Raw genomic sequence first — 24,753 nt, 5'->3', positions numbered from 1 at the left:
CGAGCTAAAAAGCTTTATTGTAATTGTTTTGTTTGTATACCTATACACTTTACTGAGGATTTAAGTTAGTACTCAATAAAATCAAATGCTATTTAAATACTACTAATGAGTCATAATAAAATAGGGAATGTACAAACATCAACTAAGGTTTGCGTTGAGGCAGAGAGTATCTATCTTGCGTTGAGGCAGAGAGTATCTATATCGAAATACACTATAACAAAAAATGTTTTTTCAGAATCTTTCATCTTTTTCATACATTTCTCAAAAATTAAAGTCTAAACACATTAAAGCCAAAAATGTATACTAAATACAAATAACCAAAATAGATATTACCCAACCTAAACCAGTCAATGTATGTACACTTATTTTAACCTATCCCCTATTTCACACACTTGCTATTCCATAACTCTAAGTAAAATGCAATTGTTTTGTCTAGGGCCAGCAGTGAAACAAAATTTATAATAAATTAAGACATTTAATTAAACACCTTTTTTTCTCTTCGTTCTGTTCCTTAGCTTTTTCAGCATTTGACTTGGCTTGCTCTAGTTGCTCATTTAACTTTGTGTACTTGCTTAAATAAATCTCTAGTTCACTTGACAGCACATCTAACTAATGGTTAATTTCAATTTGATTATCAAATTACAACTTATTTTAACTAAAAAAAATTTTTATATTTTTTTATTAAATACTATGTATAAAAACAGCAAAAAAAAAAACAAAATATTTTAATCTAAATATAAGTTAATAACTTAGTAACCTTTGACTTAGCTTCATTGACTGACTTTTGACTTTCCATAAGTGCCAGCTCTTTAGACTATATAAATTTTGCCAATAAATTAAAACAAACAAAATAATAAATTATAAAAAATAATATTTATAATAATAAATCATAACAAAGAAAATTGCAAAAAAAGACCATTTTAGTTTTCTTTGCAAAGCTTATACATTTTCTTATTTGAATTCAATTAAAACATGTAATTTTTCTACATATTAGTATTTTGATTTTTCTGTATTTTTCATGTTTATTTTGATAACTTAATCTACATATCACCTTAGCCAAAACCCATAATTTAATACATGTACAGATATATCCCCCTAAGTGTCAACTATGGTTATACAATGTGTGTACATTTGTTTATGTTTATTTTATCTCTGTTTAATTATTATAGTCATTATAATTATTATTATCATCAAATTATTTAAATAAATAAATTATTTATATCATCAAATTATTTAAATAAACAAATTATTTATATCATCAAATTATTTAAATAAATAAATTATTTATATCATCAAATTATTTAAATAAATAAATTATTTATATCATCAAATTATTTAAATAAATAAATTATTTATATCATCAAATTATTTAAATAAATAAATTATTTATATCATCAAATTATTTAAATAAATAAATTATTTATATCATCAAATTATTTAAATAAATAAATTATTTATATCATCAAGTTATTTAAATAAATAAATTATTTATATCATCAAATTATTTAAATAAATAAATTATTTATATCATCAAATTATTTAAATAAATAAATTATTTATATCATCAAATTATTTAAATAAATAAATTATTTATATCATCAAATTATTTAAATAAATAAATTATTTATATCATCAAATTATTTAAATAAATAAATTATTTATATCATCAAATTATTTAAATAAATAAATTATTTATATCATCAAATTATTTAAATAAATAAATTATTTATATCATCAAATTATTTAAATAAATAAATTATTTATATCATCAAATTATTTAAATAAATAAATTATTTATATCATCAAATTATTTAAATAAATAAATTATTTATATCATCAAATTATTTAAATAAATAAATTATTTATATCATCAAATTATTTAAATAAATAAATTATTTATATCATCAAATTATTTAAATAAATAAATTATTTATATCAAATTATTTAAATAAATAAATTATTTATATCATCAAGTTATTTAAATAAATAAATTATTTATATCATCAAATTATTTAAATAAATAAATTATTTATATCATCAAATTATTTAAATAAATAAATTATTTATATCATCAAATTATTTAAACACTTTAATAGTTATAACAACTTTTTTTTTTTTTTTTTAATTAAAAATTATGAAATTGGTTAAACTTTAAAATTTGTAAAATCAGATGTAAATAAAATCATAAATCAGTCAAAATTAAAAAAAGGCTATTGAAAACAAAACAGTTTGCTTTTGTAGATATAACTGTGACGAAGTGAAAAATCTTTTAAGATTTATTATTGGATTAACTAATTAACTATGACACAAAAAATATGTTACTTATTTCTTCTTATTCCGCATGTTTTTAGTTAACTTATAGTGATAACTGTGCTTAAACATTTTATTATTACAGTTTAGAGCTTTTTTTCAGCTTTTAATGCATAATCTTTCACATACTTTGTTAAATGTGCTTTATACTATTTAAATTCAAAAAGCAAAAATTGTATAATTTGTTTTTTTAAAAAGACTTCTGTGAAAAAGTTTAGAAACAATTGAATTTTTAATAATATTTATTTCAAAAAAGCTGAAATGTACAGTTGAATTTTTGAAATGAACTGAAATAAACTGAAATGAACTTTGAAATGAACTTTGAAATGAGCTCAAATGAACAATTGAATTTTTATTACTATTAATTTCAAAACAGATGAAATGAATAGTAAAACTGACAGAATTACATTTTTTCAATATAATGCTTTCAATAAGACTTTTTCATTAGTAAAAAGTTAGTATTTGGTGGCATATCCATTGGCTTTAAAATAGCATCACAGCCACAAGGCATCAAATCAACTAAAATAAAGAGAATATCCTGAGGAATGTTACATTACTAGTTTCTAATCAAAGCAAATAAATAGTCTTTTTTGGTTGATTTTCTACCAACTAACTGTTGGTAGAAAATCAACCAATATTCATTATTCATCAAAATGTCATTATCTACTTTGAAAGGTCTAAAATAATAAATTATAAATATATGCCTTTATTATTCAATTTACATGTATTTATGGGAATCTAAAAAAAAAAATTAAAATTTAAACAACTATGAGAAAGACTGTGTATGTACCAAATTAAAGGTACATACCTCATTCTGTTCATAAAAAATTTCTAACCAATGACAAAAATCATGTTGCAAAAAATGCAGAGTTAGCATAAATTAGAAAATTGAAACCTGAATATCTCTAGAACCATAAGGAGCTAGATTTAAACTCTCAGGTTTTTCTAATTTTTATAAGTCCTATAAAATATATAAAAATTAGCAAAACCCAAAATATGGGGTGACAACTTTTAGTTTTTTCTGCTGATATGACATTGAATGACCCCTCAATAAACAAATGTATGCTAGTGTGGAAATTTCAATAGCCTTCAATAAAAAATGTTGTATCTTGTGTGAAAATTTAAATATGTCTTCAATAAAAAAAAAGCTGATGGATCAAAAATTTAAAAAAATTAAATTAAATTCCTTAAATTTTTTCAAACTTTAGAAACTTTTAAATTTCTTAAGTCTTAAAATGTCTCAAAATGAAACAATTAAGTTTAAAACATTAAATCTTTTTACGTAAAGATTTTAATCTAGAATTACATTTAAACTCTATAATCTTATATTATATTAAGATTATATTTATTATTAATTGAATAATTGAGAATTAAATAGTATGATTATTAAAAAAAAAAAAAAACTATGCTAATATTGTATATGTACAAATATACAAAAAACTGCAAAATAATTTTTAAAAAACTAACTTCTTTTTCTTGTTGTAAACCTTCAGTTTCATTTTTTAAACCTAGTAAAAAAAAGATACAAAAAACTGCTCATTAAATTTTTAATTTCACTTCTTTTTTTTTTGAACTTTTACTTTTTTGTTGTTGTGTGTGTGTGTGTGTGTGTGTGTGTGTGTGTGTGTGTGTGTGTGTGTGTGTGTGTGTGTGTGTGTGTGTGTGTGTGTGTGTGTGTGTGTGTGCATATATATATATATATATATATATATATATATATATATATATATATATATATATATATAAATTTTATCCATTGGCAATTCTGCAATCACCTGCCATAATCAAATAGGTGCATATTGGACAATTTATTTTTAGTTGTTAGTTTGATTGATGTTTTAATGTGATTTATTTTAATTTAAAGCATCAGTGCTTTATTTAATTAATTTTTTATTTAACTTAATAATAATCATTAAGTCATTATCTTTAAATAAAGGATTTTATGTTGTTTTTTTCTGTTTATGTAAAGACACCAAAGTCTAGTCATTTTTTTAAGTTTTTTATTTAAATTTTCAGCTATGGGAAAACAATGTGATACAAAACCAACAAAAATTAGTCAAATCAGATGTCTTTTACAAATACAAAAGATCCTTTGTGAAAAAATTGCATAAATTGTAAAGGTTTCTTATCAAACCGTAATGCAAATGAGAAAAAAAAATTGATACAGGGGAAGAGCCTGGTCCAAGGAGACCACCTTCTTAACGCAAAACAACACCAAGAGCGGAGTGTATAATCCGAAATATCTGCCTGGAAAACAGAAAAAAGTCACAAAACGTATTGACTAAGCTTATCCATGAAGCTGGCATGTTGTGTCAGACTGGACCATTCGCAGAAGACTGAAAAAGGAGGGATTGATGCCCAGCCAAGAAACAAAAACTAACTTTTTTGATGAAAAAGAAAGACTTGAGTGGGCTTGAAACTATTGTCACTGGTCTATTGAGGATAGGGAAAAAGTATTTTTATATGCATTCATATTCATAAATTATTTTAAAATATTTTATAAATATTATAACTTAAAATAAGCATTATTTTAGATTTGCTTCTAAGACCTTTCAAGTAATGATGGACAAAACACCTTTTGTTTGTCGTAGAACAAACAAAAAGTTTCATCTTAACTGCACTGTGGAAAAAGTCAAGCATCCAGCTTCAGTAATGATCTGGTCTGTCATTTGTGGGCAATGAGAGTCTCTACAAAGTGGTTGGGACAATGAGGCAGGACCAGTATAAAGAAGTTATGGAGAATTGTTTGCTTCCCCAAATGGCAGATTGGTTTAAAAAAAGTTCAAAAAAAGTCAAAAAATATCAAAAATCTTATATTTATGCAAGATGGTGCAACTTGCCACACAGCAAAAAGTGTTATGGCTTATTTAAAACAGAAAAAAGTTGATGTATTGCCATGGCCAGGCAACTCACCTGATCTTTACCCCATAGAAAATATTTGGGAAATTGTAAAGCGAGAGATTGGAAAAAAAATTCTTACTAACAACCAAGATCTTATGGAGGAGATTATCAGGATCTGGCACAATAAACTAGAGTTGACAGAAACTATAAAAAATCAATTGCAAGCATGCCACAATGCATCGAAGCAGTTATTGCAAATAAAAGCGGTTTTACAAAATATTAATACTTTATATATATTTTATATAATTTATCGTATTAACCAATAAATATTCAAAATGCTTAATTTTATTTGTTTACTTTTTATCAAGTATAACTTTATAAATAAAAGAACAAGCTTTAAATTGCACCATTATTTTCCTTTTTGCCTAAAAATTTATTTTTACAAGATATTTACAAAAAATTACAGCTGGTCCTAATGTGATGGCCGACCACTGTGTGTGTGAATATATATATATATATATATATATATATAAATATATATATATATACACACATATATATATACATATATATATATATATATATATATATATATATATATATATATATATATGTATAGATTTCTGATGAATCTTTGTTGATGAAACACAGTGTCAAATGGAAAAATTTAGTTAAGTGATTTTCTACTAATATATAATTGCTCTGTTCTTTTAAGAACATTGAGCACTCTATTGTGTAGAATACTTTTTAAAGTTGTTTAAATATATATATATATATATATATATATATATATATATATATATATATATATATATATATATATATATATATATATATATATATATATATATATATATACAGTGGTGACCAAAAGTGTGGAAACTTTTTTAATATTATGTTTTTTTTTATTTGTATTAAGTGAAACCAAAATTATTTAACCCGAGTGTACTTGCAACAGTCTACTTTATATATACTACAAGTTTGAATTTGTCTTTTCTAAGACATTTTATTGCATACAATAATTTCTTAATTTCGATTGGACAAAAGTATGGAAACTTGTTTAAACTTGTCACTAAACATAAACAAATCTAATCATTTAGAATTAAAACGTGTTAGAATTGACATCTTTGTTAGTTCATCATAGTTTACTTTTATATTAATCAGTATGGCACTGCGAAAATATTATTCTAGTGATATTAAAAATAAAATAGTTGAGTGTTTTAAAAATGGTAATAAACCAACTGATATTTCTCGAAATTTTCAAGTTCCAAAAGGTACAGTTTCAAAAATTATTAAAAATTCAAAGAAAGGGGAACTGTGGAAGTGAAAATGAAACCTGGAAGAACAAGAAAAACAACAAAAAGATTGGATAAAGTTATAAAAAATACTTCTACAAAAGATCCTAGAAAGTCATCAAAGGATATAAAAGAAGAAATCTTGGAACAGCATGGAGTTTTATTATCTGACAGGACAGTTTGTAGAAGGTTAAATGATGTGGGCTTATTTGGAAGAAGGGCTGTCAAAAAACCGTTAATTTCTAAGAAAAATAAGATGGGTAGATTATTGTTTGCAAGGGAACATTTAAAATGGTCATAAGTTTCCATACTAATGACCAGGCCTAATTTAAAAATTTAATTTTTTTTGTATATGTTAATAAAAAAAAAATGTTTTATTCTATTAAAAAGTTGTATTACGACTTCAATAAACATATGCATAATATGTAGTAAGAGTTGCATTTTTTATAAATAAATAAAAAGCATTTTTCCATGTTTCCATACTTTTGGCCACCACTGTACATATAAATATATATATATATATATATATATATATATATATATATATATATATATATATATATATATATATTTATATATATTTAAATATATATATATATATATATATATATATATATATATATATATATATATATATATATATATATATATATATATATATATATATATATATATATATATATATATATATATATATATATATGACCAATTAATTTTGAACTCATTTTAAGAAATTTATATTTTTAACTAGAATACTGAAATTAAAATACAAACCAGCCATTATTTCAGTGAGCACATTTTCTTCAAGTTGTTTTTGAATCTATGAGTATATGTTACATATGAGTATATGCTGCAAAATAGTTAAAAATTATTTATATTTATATTAGATTAAAAAAAACATAAATATTAAAAAAATAAAAAGAATACATAAAAACTAGGTATGTATAGGAATCATTAGTATGCAAAGAACATCTTTAACTATGGCAATTAACATTAAAATTAATAAACATAAAATTTGACACAAAAACACAATAAAATAATAAAACTGTATTTACCTCTAGTTGCTTTAAAGAAGAAGTGCATTGTTCAATTTCAGCTTCACTTTTTGCTGGAATGGTCTTTAATTCTTCAAGCTAAAATAAAATATAAAACAAGATTGCATAATATTAGTAATCAAAAAAACTTTTTGTTAGCAATAAAAACAGAACATAAAACCAACTTGATTTTATAAGGTGTGCTTGATTTAAGACTTGTTAAATGTTGAACTATAATCGTTTGTTTGTATAACATTTTAAATGAGCAAACAATTTTATTATGGATTGTCACAAATATTTGGATGAGAAATTTTCAAAAAAATTAAAAAAACATAACTTGATCTTATCTTTAAAAACATTTTTTTTTTAATTTAAAGTGCTATTATATATATATATATATATATATATATATATATATATATATATATATATATATATATATATATATATATATATATATATATATATATATATATATTATATATCATATATTTTATTCTTAAAAATATATTTTTAAATATAAAGTGCTACTTATTATTACAGTAAATTACAGTTAATTCCAGATAAGTTGAACAATGGTTAACTTGAACTTTTATTAATTCCAGATAAGTTGAACAATGGTTAACTTGAACTTTTATTATCTTGAACTGTTTATTTATTCCCTTGTAATCATCTAACTGATTACTATTAAAATTCTCCAGTTAAGTCGAACATCTGATATCTCAAACTTTGTTAAGTTGAACCATTTTTCATCTCCTTTTAGCAAATTTCTTTGAATAACTCAAACTTTTTGTATGGAAATTAAAAATACTGACATATTTTTTTTCAAAAAAAGAAGTCATTCCATATAAAACATAAATAACTGTAGCCTGATATTTTCTTTTTCTTATAATGCTATAATAAAATTGTTAAAAGATAAATCATGATAAAAAAACAAAACAAATATTTTATAGTTAAATGAATTTCTAAATAAAAGACTGCAACTTTTTAGATGCAATTTTATTACCAAATAATAAGGAAGCCCAATGACTTCTTTATTATTTCACTAAACATTTTCAAATGTTATCTTTTGACTGTACTGCATGAATACAATCAGTCACTTATTTCACTGAAACATTAGTATAACGGTGTAAATTTAATGCATATAATTTTATGCATATAAAATTATTATTAATATATATATATATAAAAATTATTATTAATTATATATATATATATACATATATATATATATATATATATTATATATATATATATATATATATATATATATATATATATATATATATATATATTGATATATGTAAAAGTTAATGTTTATACTTTAGCATTGACTAAAGAAAAATTGCCTTAACTCAAACTAATATCGCATACCAGCCAAAGTTTAACTTAACGGGAATTCACTTTAGTTGACCATTTGTTAAGTCAAACCATTTCCTTGGTCCTTTGGAGGTTTGAGTTACAGGGAATTACCAGGAGTTACAGGGAATTAACTGTATATTTAACTAACCATATAATTATAATAAATTACATAATTAAAGTTGTTCACCTTTCAAAAGACTTTACAAAAGAAAAAAGAATGTTAATATAAATCATTATATTATAGAAATGCGTAAAAACAATCAATAAAAATGACTACATATATTATATATAGAAAATATTAAAAATAAATAACTAAAACCTTTATTTTCTCTGTTTCGAGAGACTTTTCAAGTGTTTTCTTGTTTTTTTTTCTGTGTTTTAGTTCCTTAAAGAAAAATTTTATGAAATACCATAATTATTTATTGGAATAAATATACTGTTATATATGTAAGTAATATGTAGCAGCTTTTTATCTCAAGTCTTTTTCTTAACATGCAATGTACCAACTCCTACGATTACAGTCCTGCAGATAAATCTACAGAACCCAGAAAAATAGTGTTTAAAGCTTGACTGTTAAAAAACTGCATCTAAGCTTTTTGTTAAAAGCAAAAAAATTTCTCATATTTTAAATTTTTTTAAATCCATTAATTGTAAAAACAAATAAAACCTGTTGTTTGAACTATCAAATAAGTTTGATCAATTTCTTGCTTGATTTCTCAGTTAAATTTTTTCAACCTACTTATTTTTTTAAAGATAGTTAAACAAAGTTTTGTCAAAAAGTTTTTCCATAACAATGCCAACTGAAAAATAAAAGAATTCACATTCAAATGACTTGCTTCTTTCCACAAAAACTCTTTTGTCTAACGAAAAACATAGACAATTTTTGAAATTTAGGAAACTCCTAGATACATAGATCATCCAGACCATATAAATTGTTTGAGTAAAATATCCAGAATATATTTTCGTCTTAATTTTGCTTTTAGCTGAGTTGTTTCTAATTTTTTTTTCAAACTTTTCTTAGTTTTCTATGAGTGGTGAGTGAAAAAGCTTTGAAAAAATAATTACAAAAATATATACCTAAACTTAAATGTATGGAAAAGGTTTTGGATATTTGGAAAAACTAAAAAATTATGTTTTTCTGGAATTCTGGAAATATCAGGAAAAAGATAATCCCTGTAGATATTATAGAGGTAAAACTAAGTCAGAAAATGGTGAAAAGAAAATCTATATTTCTACACAAAATTTTTTGCTTAAGGTTAGAATATTTTATTACTTATTACTAAAGATCATAACATTTCTACTCATCACTAAATGTGATCTGGAACAAGGGTAGGAAAAGTAGTTTTAAGATACAGCATATTTTAGTTATATAACGCACATTATTTGCCTTTTCTGTTAGCTGTAAATTCTATCATTTTACTTTAAAGACATTTTAGCAATAATTTAAAGCATAAATAAAGTTATGAATACAAAATTATTTTTTATTTATAGTTTCATTTAAATATTTTTAAGGTATGATTTAAAAAATTTCATTTTACTTTTCTTTTCGGCACTATGACGACTCTATGACGACGATTTATACGACGACTCTCATATAAATGGCAGAATTATCTATACAATAGCATCAGACGATTTGTGAAAGACAATTCCAAAGCCTAAAGCCTTAGACAAATGCAGAAATAGTTATATACCTATAGAAATAGTTGAATGAACTTGCTATGGAAAATGACACTCTAACAGTGAAAAAATGTTTGCTCTTCACTAAATTGTGAATTCTAAGGGGATGTCAAACATAGAAATAGTAAAATAAGAGGAAATTTTACCTGCCTTATATATATAATGAAATTCATTAAAGTTAATTTGAGCTTTACATTAAACTTTATAAACATAAAAAATTATAATTTATTGTATTTGTTTTGAATTATTGTTGAAATCTGATTTGAAGAATTGTTTAAACTTTGTTGTTAAATTTATAGTATCAATTTTGGCATGTATAGAGAAGCAATGTTTACATAATTCATTTAATTGTTGGAGCACTTTCATGCCTAATTTTGCAGCTTATGTATTGTAAAAAAATACCAAACAAAAAAAAACTTAAATTTTATGTTTAAGATTTGGTTGACAATTATAATTTTACTTTAACTTTGATTTTTCTCAAAAATACAGAGTTTTGTTGTATTATCAAAATACCAGGTTTTATTTTAGTTTTATTTAGTTAAGCTTGCAGCTGAGAGTTGATTAAAATAAATTAAAATAGATTCAAAAATCAAAGTTAAAAAATAGGATTCTACAGAAAAAAAAAAAATTGGTAAAACTAAACACTAATTAGTCCGACTTATATTAATTCTGATTAGTTGCAAAAGAGTAAAGGAGATTTATTTTGCAAAAACTCTAGCAACAAAAGCCATTCAAAATGATCTTGTAGATCACTGAGATACATAGTGATAAAATTGTAATCAACCTTTTTGTTTAAGAATACATTGCTTTCAACAAACAACTAATAGATTAACATAAGCATTATTGCTTGTGTATCAAAGCTTTTCTCTTGTAGTTATAATTTTATAGTTTTAATCATAACCTTGAGTAATGTTCATTTTCAATTTTATTTAAGTTGTGTTTTAACATTTTAAAAAATTCGAATAAAAATTAAAAAAATAATGATCATTACCTCCCTAAGTTTTAAATCATACTTTTCAAACTCAGCAAATGCTTTTTTTTTTTCTTCAGCTTCTATAAAAAGTTTATCATAAAGTTTATTCATTTTCTTATATTCAACTCCTTTCTCTTTCTTTTGTTCTAAGAAACTGCTGAGTTGTAGTTGAAGCTTTTCAAGTTGCTGTTTGATTTCCACTTCTTTGCTTTTTGTCTTTGATTCAATTTCTGTACAGTCATGGCTACAAACAGTAAATTCGTTAATCATAGGAACCATAAAAGTTAAACAGCAAATTTATTAAACATAAGAACCATAGAAGTTAAACAGCGAACTTATTAAACATAAAAAACATAGAAATTAAACAGCAAATTTATTAAACATAAGAACCATAAAAGTTAAACAGTAAATTTATTAAACATAAGAATCATAAAAGTTAAACAGTAAATTTATTAAACATAAGAAACAGGAAATAAACAGTAAATTTAACATAAGAAACACAGAAGTCAAACTTAACATATTCTTTTATTATTGCAAATTAAAATTTAAAAAATTCAATGTAAAACAATTTAAGAATTGAGAACTTTTCTAAGATCTGGTGACCACTCTTATTGAATATCTGAATGGAATGAATGGTTGAATACTTATTATCACAACTGCTATATACCTAGTACAACTATGGCAGAACACCTTGGTTTACTTTGGTTGATATCTTGGACCGCTGTGATTAAAGACTCCAGAAAAATAATTTTGGAAGCTTAGGACCACTATAAGTGAACTTAAATCACAATAGTAAAAGATGCTTTTTTTTATTTTATAAATTAACAAAAGAAATAAATTTTTATAATCCTCAGTAATCTATAAAACAATGCTTAACATAATAGTAGTGCCTATTCATGCATATTTGACACGGAACTCTTGCCAGCCATTGCAACCGAGGTAATGGAGAGAAAAAGCCACAGCATTTTTTTCTAAGAAATTGTGAACAAAAATGTATGCAAATATCTAACTTATATAACTTCAAATTTTGTAATGTTAAAACATATATCAAGTTTTACAGTTTTACTTTACTTGAAAATTGCATTGTGGTAACATCTCCCTAATTTTGAATTATAGCATTTATTTGTTGTTTTATAAAATCTTTTGTTTATTAAATAGTGTTAAAACATTTATGGAACAATTTGTCTTAATGGCTAAAGTGGTTAGCTTGCAGCATTTCTGAAGTGATCACTGTGGTTCAAATTCTTACACTTGCACATTTTTTTATCTTTTCTTTTTTTTTTAATTTTTTAAAATACAAAATAAAACATTTTTTAATAACATATATAACGATATTATATACTGTAACAAACAAAAGGGAGAGAATTTTAAAAAAAGCTTAAAAGTTTTAAAACCATCAAAATACCTGAAAAATTTGTTGCACATATATCATTATAGAGATACATTATTATTATAATTATGTAATTAGTCCTAATAAGTTGTGGATGGTCTGAAAAAAATTTATGGTCTAAAACTTAATAACCTTGTCCTGCTACTCCAGAACTGCTATATATACTTTTGCTATAAATATATACAACAAGATTGAAAATTTATTATGGGGAGGATTTGAACCCTCCGAAATAACACTGATAACAGTGCACTAAACCATTGAGCTATCTGAGATATGTGTTTAGGAGAAAAACAAACCATTTTATAAAAGTTCTATGTATGCAGAAAAAGTCGGCATGTTAATTTTTCTTTGCTCTTAAAGAAATATTTAAAATGATTTATTTTACTAAAAAATATTGAAGTAAATAAGGAATAAGTATAGAAATGATCAGTGTGAAATATATAAGTATAGAAATGGTTGGTGAAATGGTTGGTGATAAAGACCCATAATTTACGGGTCCAGACAGCAAAGATATATATATAAGGAAAAAGTATAGAAAAGGTAGGTGGGGAATATATTTACAAAGAGCTGTATTTTTAAGGGTCCAGTCAGCTAGTAAGTAATAATCTGTTCTAATCTAAAGAAATAAAACTTTACATATATAATAGATTTTTTAAAGTTTTATATAATTTAACCTATATAAAAAAGTAATAAAATTAAAAAAAAATATTCTTACATATATTTTTGACAAAGTATGTAATTCTTTTTTGTAATATTATTTTCCATAACTAAAAATGTTGTTGCATCTTCCTTTTCTTGCTCAAGTTCTTCTTTTTCATTCAACACTACTTTGGCTCGATTCAACTAATATAAAATAAAATAAAAATTTATTTCAAAAAAATTAAATATTACTAACACTACAATAGAAAACACTACCTTTTCAGATCTCTTCTCATTCAGATCCTCAACAGCTGTTGATAATTCATCTATCGGTACTTTATAAGTACTGGTTCCAATAATATCTTCAAGATATTCTAGCATTCCTTCATCATGTTCATTCTCTGCTTTTGGTTTCATTGTACTTATTTGTTCAACTTCCCCCTTAAAAAATATACAAACTTTGAAATATAAAAAAAGGGTTAAAACGCATGTTTTAACTTCCAATTCTATTAATTCTTTCCAGGTTTTACATATTTATTAAAAAAAATAACTTTTTCAAAACTTAATTTAATAAAAAATTATACTGCTAACTTATGTTCTTTTATACTGTTAATTTATGTTAATTTATACTGTTTATGTATGTTATTTTATACTGTTAATTTATACTGTTGATATATGTTAACTTACACTCTTAATTTATGTCCCTTATAACTTAAGTAAAGATAAAAAAAATTTAAATATTGCATATAAGGTAATATAGTTTTTTGCTGTAATATTTCCAAATAATTTGTTAAACATTCTACACTTTATTAATAAAAACATTTTGAACAACTAAACACTTTATTTCCAAATGCAAAGTGAATTTTATGTTGTTTTTTTAATTTTCTTAAATTTATCTTATGTTTTATTGTTGTTGTTTTTTTCAATAAATCTTTTTTTTTTAAATATATTATTAAAACTAGTTTTTATTTAGTTATTGATGATACAGCTCCACTAATACTAAAGGTAAGTAAAAAAGATGATTCTTATCAATTGCGACCAATTCCATGCTTTCCAACTTTTACCTCTACCTCGTTTATTTAAAACTAACAATTCTATACATCCTGAAGCATAAAATGCTGATGTCCATCAGATAAACTCACTATTTCCAATCTCAAAGATTTTCACTTCTTTTCTTATCTTCTTTCAGTCACACCAAACAACAATCTGATTATCATCTTCACATTCCTTTTAGACCTTAGACATCATCAAACTTCATTATTCAAGGAACACAATAATCATGTAACAAATATCACTTATGTTAACACACAAAACCAACAGTATTAGAAAAAAAAATTTATAACACTACATATTTTGTAGAACCGTTGCTTTACAACCCTTACAAACAATTGAGCTTTCTTAAAGTCTTTTTCTACTTCAAAAGTGGCCAAGTGGAGTACTTGGCCACTTTTGACTTTATCATAACTTTTTTGTTATTCATATATATGTATTGAACACATTTTCTTTCCATTTTTCTAACATTGAGAACTTACTAATAATTGTTCTTCCTTTTCAGCAATCAACCTCAGCAAGTCAACTGCACAGAATAGCTATATGAAAAACCATCACTGAACTCTTTAGAGAAAACTTCAAGACATTAATAAAAAGCAAAGAATTGAAAATTGAAAAATTATAGACAACAAGACTTTTAAGAGTTTTGAAGCTTTACTTCAAAACTCTTGAAAGTAATCAAAAAATTAAAAATTCTAAAATTTATTAAAAAATTAGGATTCAAGTTTTTGCTTTTTCCAGTCAAATATGATTTCGTTGAACCAAATTTTATTTCCTTTTTTCAAATACTACACTTGTTCTATTTGATTTTTTGCACTTTTTTTTTTTAAAACTAGGTACTCTTGCATGCTTAATACAAGGGGAATGGGAGTAAAATGAGGAAGGAATTTTATTTCAGATCTAATAAGCAAAAGGAGTGGGGTAAGTTTCAATTCCTCTATGAATTTCAATATATAATTTTTGATTTTAATGTTCCTAAAAAAAATTAGTTCTGCCCATATGGAGATTTTTAAAACTACAGTACTAGCTAATTAACCTTTGAAACTCAAGCAAATATCAAACTTGTAAGTAGATTGCTGGAAAAAAGTTTTTAGGTTCGCAAATGTTAAAACTATTTAATAAATAACTCCTAAAAGTATTTAAATTCATAAAGAAAATTTAAATAAATATTTGATATACAGAATAATAAAAAATTCATAAATTAATCATAAATTAATGACACAACCAACAGACAATTAACCAAAATGAACCAAAAATTATATCAGATTTTTCTCATGCAATGACTATAAAATTATTCTCATGCAATAACTATGATATTTGTTTGGAATGGGATATCTTGATTATGTTCTATGTGTATAAAAAATTAGTCTATATATAAAAGCAATTAAAAATAATTAATATATATTAAAATAATAATAAAGCAATATAAAATAATTAATATATATATAAAAATATCTGCAGAATTAATCTTTAATTAATTTAATACCAATAAAATATTTTATTTCAGAAAAAATATTTAGAAATGATTGTAGTTTTGGCTTTTTACAAATTAATAATAGAAATTTATTAAATAGAATAAAAAATAATAATACAAAAACCTGCAAAATAAGAAATCGGTTATGATCTATGTCAATACCACATGTCCTTAAAACCAATCCAATTTCTTTGAATGTTTGTCTTTTTCCATCTAAGTAATAATCAGATGAACCATCTTTTCTAGCAGTTCTTGAAATGGTAAAATGTGTATTTTCTACTAACTCAAAATCTTCACCAGGCTAAAAGTGAAAAAATCAATATTATTTAAATTAATAATATAAATTAAAAATACAGTATTGAATTTTGATTGTCACAAAAAAAATTTTTGTCAATCATTAGAAAACTCAACCCAAATATGAACAGTGCTCCATACAGAGACAAATAAAAAGCTTATATAAAAATATGGTTAGCACAATAAAGAGAGAATCCTTTTACAGGTGACAACTTTGCAAAAGATTAAATTGATAGTTTTCATTCATTATAGAAACAAAAGATAACTCACTAAAACATAGTAAACTTAGCGTTACCATTCATCAATTTATTAACATTAACATTATTGTAACAATAGCAGTAAAAAAGTTTTGTTTTGGTTTAAATCTACTAGATACTGCAAGACCCTGTCACAGAGGATTTAAGAACTTAATTCATAGCTACTATAACTTTAGCAACGTAGTCTGTTAGTCTGTTAGTCTGGGATAGCAATTTTGTAATAGGTAAGATTTGACTAACAAGGAGGCAGTAAACAATGTAATATAGGTTTACCCCTACACCAGCCTATTACACAAAAATGGGAAGAAGGTTTTCTGCTAACCCTTACTAAGTCTATGCTTAGAATCCCTTTTACAAGACATTATCAGGATGCAGTTTACATCTGATCAAGATAAGTATTATTATTGAGACACCACTACTAGCCATTAACCGCAAATCAGGAAAGTATTTTAATACAGTTTACTTTTCCTAACTTTTGCCTAAAATTCCAAGTCTTAAAAAGCAACAGGGCATTTGACAGGATGTACTGGGTTTTATGTTACCAGTAGCAGAATGATCTTGAACCTTTTTTTTTTTCACTATCATAATAACTAATTAAAAAAGCAGCAGGATATTTTGCAGTTAGAGTGACTTGCAGAGGCATGCTGGTCCCAGAGGTTTTGCGTTAATCCTGCATGAGCCTTAAGACATTTTATTTTAAAAAAACTTATTTTACTATATTTTAAAAATGATCAACAAATAACTTTTATTCACTATTTATGGTTCCACAAATTAAATATTTTAATAAACTGATTAAAAGTATTTTGAATAATTAAATGCAACAATTATCTAACATCGGTCTACATACAAAGTAGAAATTTAAATGATTATTGTTATATCACATAAATTGCTTTTAAAGATCATAATAAATTAAAGAAACCGAGAATTGACATAGATTAAATAAATTAAATCAAGAGTTAACATACTTTTTAAGTAATAAAAGAACATTACAAGTAAAACTAAACAGTTATTTTTCAAATAAAAAAGCATCCTTTAAACTATTTAGTTTTAAATTTAAATATTGCTTGTGTAACTTACCACTGGATTATTTAAATGCTATGAAACCATGGAATCAAAACAATGCCTTACTTTAAGTTGTAATTTGACAGCAAAAAAAATTGCACCTTTATTAAAACAAAATTATGATGTTTAAATAGTTAAAGACGCTTTTTCTCAAATCAAAAAAGAAATTGCCATCAGACTAATTAAACTTTAGTTTTTTTGATAAAAATGCCAAGTTTTGATGGAAATTCAAGTTTTATTAGAAATTTTAATGGAAACTCCAGCTTTTAAATGTTTTGTATGAATGCAAATACCTTTTAATATCTATAGTGTAATTTTTGTTGTTTAATTTAAAAGTAATACACATATTTTTCAGTACAAAGGTTTTATATATATATATATATATATATATATATATATATATATATATATATATATATATATATATATATATATATATATATATACATATATATATATATATACATATATATATATATATACATATATATATATACATATATATATATATATAATATATATATATATATATATATATGTATGTATAGATATATAGATAGATATATATATATATATATATATATATATATATATATATATATATATATATATATATATATATATATATATAATGTATACATATATGTATATATATATATATATATATATGTATATATATATATATGTATATATATATATATATATATATATATATATATATATATATATATATATATATATATATATATATATATATATATATATATATATATATATATATATACTGACCACGCTTAATATATATTTTGTTTTTTCAACTTGACCACAGCAGTTTGTTTTGACAACTTAAGGTGTTTCAAAAATACGCTGAAAATAAAAAGAAAATTAGATTAGAAAAATTATCTAAAGAAAGAAAATCTTAAAGAAAAAGAAAAAATCTAAGCTCAAAAAACTAAATTTGAAAAGGAAAATATATTTATATTATGTTTTTTAAAGAATACTAATATATGCGAAATGCTTTGTAAATTATTATAAATATATTAAATACATAAATAATTATGTTTTCTTATTATCTTATTAAATAAAGTAAAAAATTAATTCTATCGATTGTTTATAATAAACCCATTTTATTTAAATTATCAAAAAATATTATACTTAATTACTTTTATATAAATATGAAATATTTATATAAAAGTAATTACCATAATTAATTAATAAAGTATTAAATTGCCGTTTTTATTATAACTTTTATTTAGAAAATAAATAAAACTTTTGTTTTGCCATTTTTATTTTATTTAGAATTAAATAAAACTTGCTGTTTTTTTTTTTAATTATTTTATTTAGAATTTAAATAAGTTGTTTGTTATTAAATTAAAATGAATTAATTTTAAAATATAATTCATTATAATATAATTTTGATGTTAATTTAATATTTTTAAATTTCTGAATTTCAAATGTTTTTCTATTAATTATTATTATAGTTTGAGGAGCAATTACTGCCGATCAAAATTGATCAGCCAGATTTAATTTTAAGAGATCATTGTCAATTTTTCTAAAAGTGGCCCGATCAATGATCGGCTGCTATTTCAAGCGCTGATATATATATATATATATATATATATATATATATATATATATATATATATATATATATATATACATATATATATATGTATATATATATATATATATATGTATATATATATGTATATATATATATATATATATATATATATATATATGTATATATATATATATATATATGTATATATATACATATATAAATACATGTGTATATTTAAATATACATATATATCAAATCACTTTAGTTTCTCGAAATTTTTACTTTAAACTTAACTCGTTAACTACAATTTTAACAACAACTATAATAATATATAATGACTATGTTATAAAATATTGTTATTTATAATAGTAAATAAAAAAGAAAAAAGAAATTAATTTTAAGTAAAACTAAAACATACCAAATCAATAATTTTTTGAAAATGCACAGTGACAGTACATGATTCAATATTTAAGTGTGATTCGGAGTTGTGGATTAACAATGAAAGTTTTTTTGAACGAATTTTTTGGGAACGATACCCAAATACAAACAGCATTGCATCAATAACATTTGATTTTCCAGAGCCATTAGGACCAACAATAGATGTAAAATTCTATAGCAAAATAATAAATCCTATAAGCAAAGAATATAAATAAAATATCTTCATACTTATTTAAACTTTAGTATTTATATGGTGTAGTATTTGCCAAAAAAGAAGATAATGATCAGATGAATGAGTGGCATGACATTAACAAAACAAAATAAGGAACAGTAATCTTAGACAGTAAAACATATTTTATCGAACATTTGTCAGAGAAGATAAAAGTGGTTTGGGTATCCGCAAGTAGAGATGTTTCAGCACGTTAGTTTATGTACATATCATTTAATATATATATATATATATATATATATATATATATATATATATATATATATATATATATATATATATATATATATATATATATATATGTACATATCATTTAATATATATATATATGTACATATCATTTAATATATATATATGTACATATCATTTAATATATATATATATGTACATATCATTTAATATATATATATATGTACATATCATTTAACATATATATATGTACATATCATTTAAACTATATGTAAATAATATAGTTTAAATAATTTGTTTAAAAAACTTTAATGTATGGTTTGTACATATTTCCAATAAGGAATTTCATTTCTTGTAAATTAGAATAATATAAAAAGGTGGAATAAAAGGCCTTATAGGTTTAATTGATTCAATTTGTTGCTCAAAAATATTTTTAACTAAAATATTTTTAAGAAAATATGTTTTTTTTAAAAAACTTACTGACGATATTAGCCTCGTATGTGTCGCCACTTTTTTTATTTTTTGTTATTCATATTGCAGATTAAGTTAAAGATATAAATAAAAAATAAATCATTATTCATTAAATCATAATATTTATGTAACTTTTGAATAAAATAACTAACTTGCTGTTGACTTGATTCAATAGCAAGTTATAGAGGAGGTTCAGGAGAAACAGGTAGAGTAAAAGTAAAAAAACTTTGAGAGAAATATGGTATGGACAAGCTATAGTATAGGAAAAAAATGCTAGATATTGTTTATTAGAGAAACAGCATAAAAAGAGAAGGCTAAAGATTGATAATTATGATGATGATGATGAAGATGATGATGATGAATTTCAAATTTAAAAAATATACGATAGGATGTATCAATGTTTATGCACCTCTGGTCACAAACCCAGCCCCGGTTATACTTTGTCAAACTCGGCCCCAGCACTGGTCCCAGTCAAAATCACAGCATTGTAACTATTGAGTAACAAATCCTGAACAAGTTGTCAAAAAACTACTAAGCCCCCTCCCCTTAGAGGGTGATGTAATTTATTAACAATCCCTTGTAAAACTTAAAAATATGATTTTCAAACCTTTTTTAACAGTAGAACCGTATCTGTTAATTTAAACAAAATCATTAGGAAAAAGCATTGAAAAATACCTTTTTTTACTTTGACACCAACGCAGGCTGAAGTGTGTAAATATTTGTGCCTAAATTAGGGTCATCATTTTCCATGTTTTTATATAGGAAAGCAAAATGGTAAACTAATTATATTTAAAACTTTGATTGGTTCTCCTATGGAAAAAACCTAGACAATAATAATTCTAGTCTAAGCATAATCCCGCATCTAGCTATACACTTCAGTGTACACTAAAGGTTTTGTACACTGCATATGCTGGGATTTCCCTATTATAATCTTCAAAGGCAATGTATGCCATAAATACATATATATATATATATATATATATATATATATATATATATATATATATATATATATATATATATATATATATATATATATACATGAGGCTTTTTTAGGAAAATAATTTGATGAGCGGTAACCCTGTGCGGGCGCCTGTCGTAGGGAAATTTTGCGGAAACATTGCCGTATATAGGCATTTTTTCGCAAAGAAAATATTTGTGGAACAAATATTTGTATATATATATATATATACATATATATATATATATATATATATATATATATATATATATATATATATATATATATATATATATATATATATATATATATATATAAGCAAATATGCATTTTCTTTTTTTTTTAATAAAAATAAAAATATTCTAAATGTTTCTATTTTTTACTGCTTACATACATCAACTGAAAAATAGGTAAAATATACAATGAGGGCTGTTACATCAACTGACAAATAGGTAGAACAAGTGTGGAGTGCTGCTACATCAAATGAGGGTTTTGGGTTTAGACTGGCCAATCTATCAATAAAAAAAATTAAAATTTTAATTATAAATTTTTTTTAATTCTTCTGGCCTTCGAAATTAATTTTTTTTTTTTTAATATAAAGTTTGAATTTGAAAGATAAAGTCGACCTATAACAAATGTGTATATATATATAAATATATATATATATATATATATATATATATATATATATATATATATAGAACCCCTAGATGTTGTCCGAAAGTTTTTTCCATATTTTGTTGACAAAAAGTAAAAATTAAAATGCAAGACCGGAATTTTTTTTTTTTTATAAATGATAGACTGCCTGCCCCAACCAAACCCTCAGTCGATGTAGCAGCACTCCCTTGCGGGTCAGGCTATTTGTCAGTCGATGTAGCAGTACTCCCTTGCGAGTCAGGCTATTTGTCAGTCGATGTAGCAGCACTCCCTTGCGAGTCAGGCTATTTGTCAGTCGATGTAGCAGCACTCCCTTGCGAGTCAGGCTATAAGATAGTCGATGTAGCAACACTCCGCGCATGATTTACAGTAAAAAAAATAAAAATAAAAACATTTTATTAAAAAAAATAAAAATAAAAACATTTTATTAAAAAAAATAAAAATAAAAACATTGTTTATATTGTTAAAAACATTCAAAATGTTTTAAAAACATTCAGAATGTTTTTAAAAACATTCTGGTCAATTAAATTTGCGTTTTTGTGGTTTTTTTATATAACAATTAATTTGTAATTAAATTAATGGTTTTGACTTTCGTCCAACACGAAAATGTTGGACGAAAGTCAAAAGTAATTAAAAGTGACCTATGTGTTGGCGTAAGAATCACTTTTTTCCTTCCGCTCTTCCCAAAGCCAACAAACTATAGATCTATATATATACATATATATATATATATATATATATATATATATATATATATATATATATATATATATATATATATGTATATATATATATGTATACATATATATATGTATATATATATATATATATGTATATATATAACGAGGACAATTTTTTGCCGACCACATAAACTTTTAGATCGGCAGTTAGGTCAACTTGCCAAATGTTAGGTCGGCATTGGAGCTACCCTTGGCATTAGGGTCGAACAACCCTAATTCCAAGGGTTATATATATATACATATATATACATATATATATATATATATATAAATATATATATATATATATATATATATATATATATATATATATATATATATATATATACATATATATATATATATATATATACTTGAATGTTTATATTCTTTTATTATTATTATTATTATTATTATTATTATTATTATTATTATTATTATTATTATTATTATTATTATTATTATTATTATTATTATTATTATTATTATTATTATTATTATTATTATTATTATTATTATTATTATTATTAGGACAGTTTGCACTTACAAATTTTACTTATTTTTTTATTTAACTTAATTTTTTGTTTTTATTAGGCACATATTTTAGACAGTAAATATATACAGACTGATACTTTTTAAGACATAGTGTACACACATCAACTGGTTTATCAAGCCATAGAGACAATGGAGTTAACATACACCAATTGATTTACTTAGCAATAAGCACAGTGAGTGGTCTAATAACTATAAACTTATAAAAACTTTTAAAAAACGAAAATAGCTATCTTCCAGAGCTTCAACACTTACACCAACTAAGATATTTATTACTTTTACAACTAAGGTACAATTAAGATATGAAGGGCATTTATTACTAATAGTTGGAATTACTCCATTACTCTTTTTAACTTAAAATGTTAAAGTTTTTATTATAAATTTCTTGCTTGATTTTGATTGATTTATTAATCTCAAATGTAAATATTTAAACAATAGTCAAAAACCTTGTGAAAGGGGCCAAGAACTTGCTTTCCTGCATATGATTTGAAGTTTATGTTTTCTATATGTGTTATTATTAATCGAATAGTGGGATTAGTTTCTTTTTGACTTGATGTTGCATTTGAAATAGGGGCTACATAACTTTTTGTTGTCTGTGTGTTTAATAAAAAAATTTCATTCAACATGTTTTCTTCTTGTATAGTCATTTTAGCAAGACTTCTGAGCTGATGAAATTTCCAATAAAAATATTTTAAGCACAAAAAATTTTTATAGTTTGCTAAATAAAATAAAAATTTATAAAATAACATTCATATATCATAACAAAAAGGATAGGGAAAACACATGAAATACATGAAACAAATATAAAGTGTCTTTGAAATATAAGTGAAACAAATATAAGTGTGAAATGAAACAAATATAAACGTCATTGAAATTCCTTACATTATACAAAAAAATGCCTTACATAAAAATGTATGAAAATAAGACCAAATAAAAGTAATAACTAGATTTAACAAATAATCTTTATTAATATATCACATACTTACTTTACTAAAATTTTTGTTCAGCATTAACAAAACAAAATTTTATGCTAGTTTCATCCTTAAGATTAAGCTATCTAATAGTCACGTTTAAGCTAGCATTTTAGCAATACTCATTTGTAATTGTCAAAAGTTTTTTCATATTTTTGTCATTTTTATGATTATTTAAATCTTTTTATGCACTTTAAAAATACTTCGTATTTCAACTCTTAAACATGTAAAAGTGCACCATACTCTTATATAACTTTACAGATGTTTACTCAAACTAATTATCAAATCAAATCAAATATATTTCTGAACAAAAGTTCTTACAACAAGGATATTTACAAATAGTA

At 23.0% G+C, this 24,753-nt stretch overlaps 1 protein-coding gene across 1 annotated transcript in view; it reads right to left on the bottom strand.

The window, feature by feature from the left end:
* The window catches only part of LOC100209077 (structural maintenance of chromosomes protein 4), a 91,948-nt gene extending 67,784 nt beyond the window's left edge, over positions 1–24,164 (bottom strand). Inside the window, exons 1-12 of the mRNA XM_065788492.1 lie at positions 23,885–24,164; positions 19,641–19,832; positions 16,170–16,346; positions 13,798–13,962; positions 13,598–13,725; positions 11,511–11,736; positions 9,162–9,227; positions 7,502–7,579; positions 7,221–7,266; positions 3,778–3,818; positions 758–814; positions 488–609 (exon numbers count right to left, since the gene is read on the bottom strand). Of these exons, the coding sequence (XP_065644564.1) occupies positions 488–609; positions 758–814; positions 3,778–3,818; positions 7,221–7,266; positions 7,502–7,579; positions 9,162–9,227; positions 11,511–11,736; positions 13,598–13,725; positions 13,798–13,962; positions 16,170–16,346; positions 19,641–19,832; positions 23,885–24,085 (1,499 nt within the window). The 5' untranslated portion in view covers positions 24,086–24,164. The remainder of the gene's footprint in view (positions 1–487; positions 610–757; positions 815–3,777; positions 3,819–7,220; positions 7,267–7,501; positions 7,580–9,161; positions 9,228–11,510; positions 11,737–13,597; positions 13,726–13,797; positions 13,963–16,169; positions 16,347–19,640; positions 19,833–23,884) is intronic.
* Positions 24,165–24,753: the final 589 nt, after the last annotated feature.

Source organism: Hydra vulgaris, chromosome 01 (genome assembly GCF_038396675.1).
Source record: "Hydra vulgaris chromosome 01, alternate assembly HydraT2T_AEP".
NCBI lineage: Eukaryota > Metazoa > Cnidaria > Hydrozoa > Anthoathecata > Hydridae > Hydra > Hydra vulgaris.
This window is presented reverse-complemented; position numbering and strand designations above follow the sequence as displayed.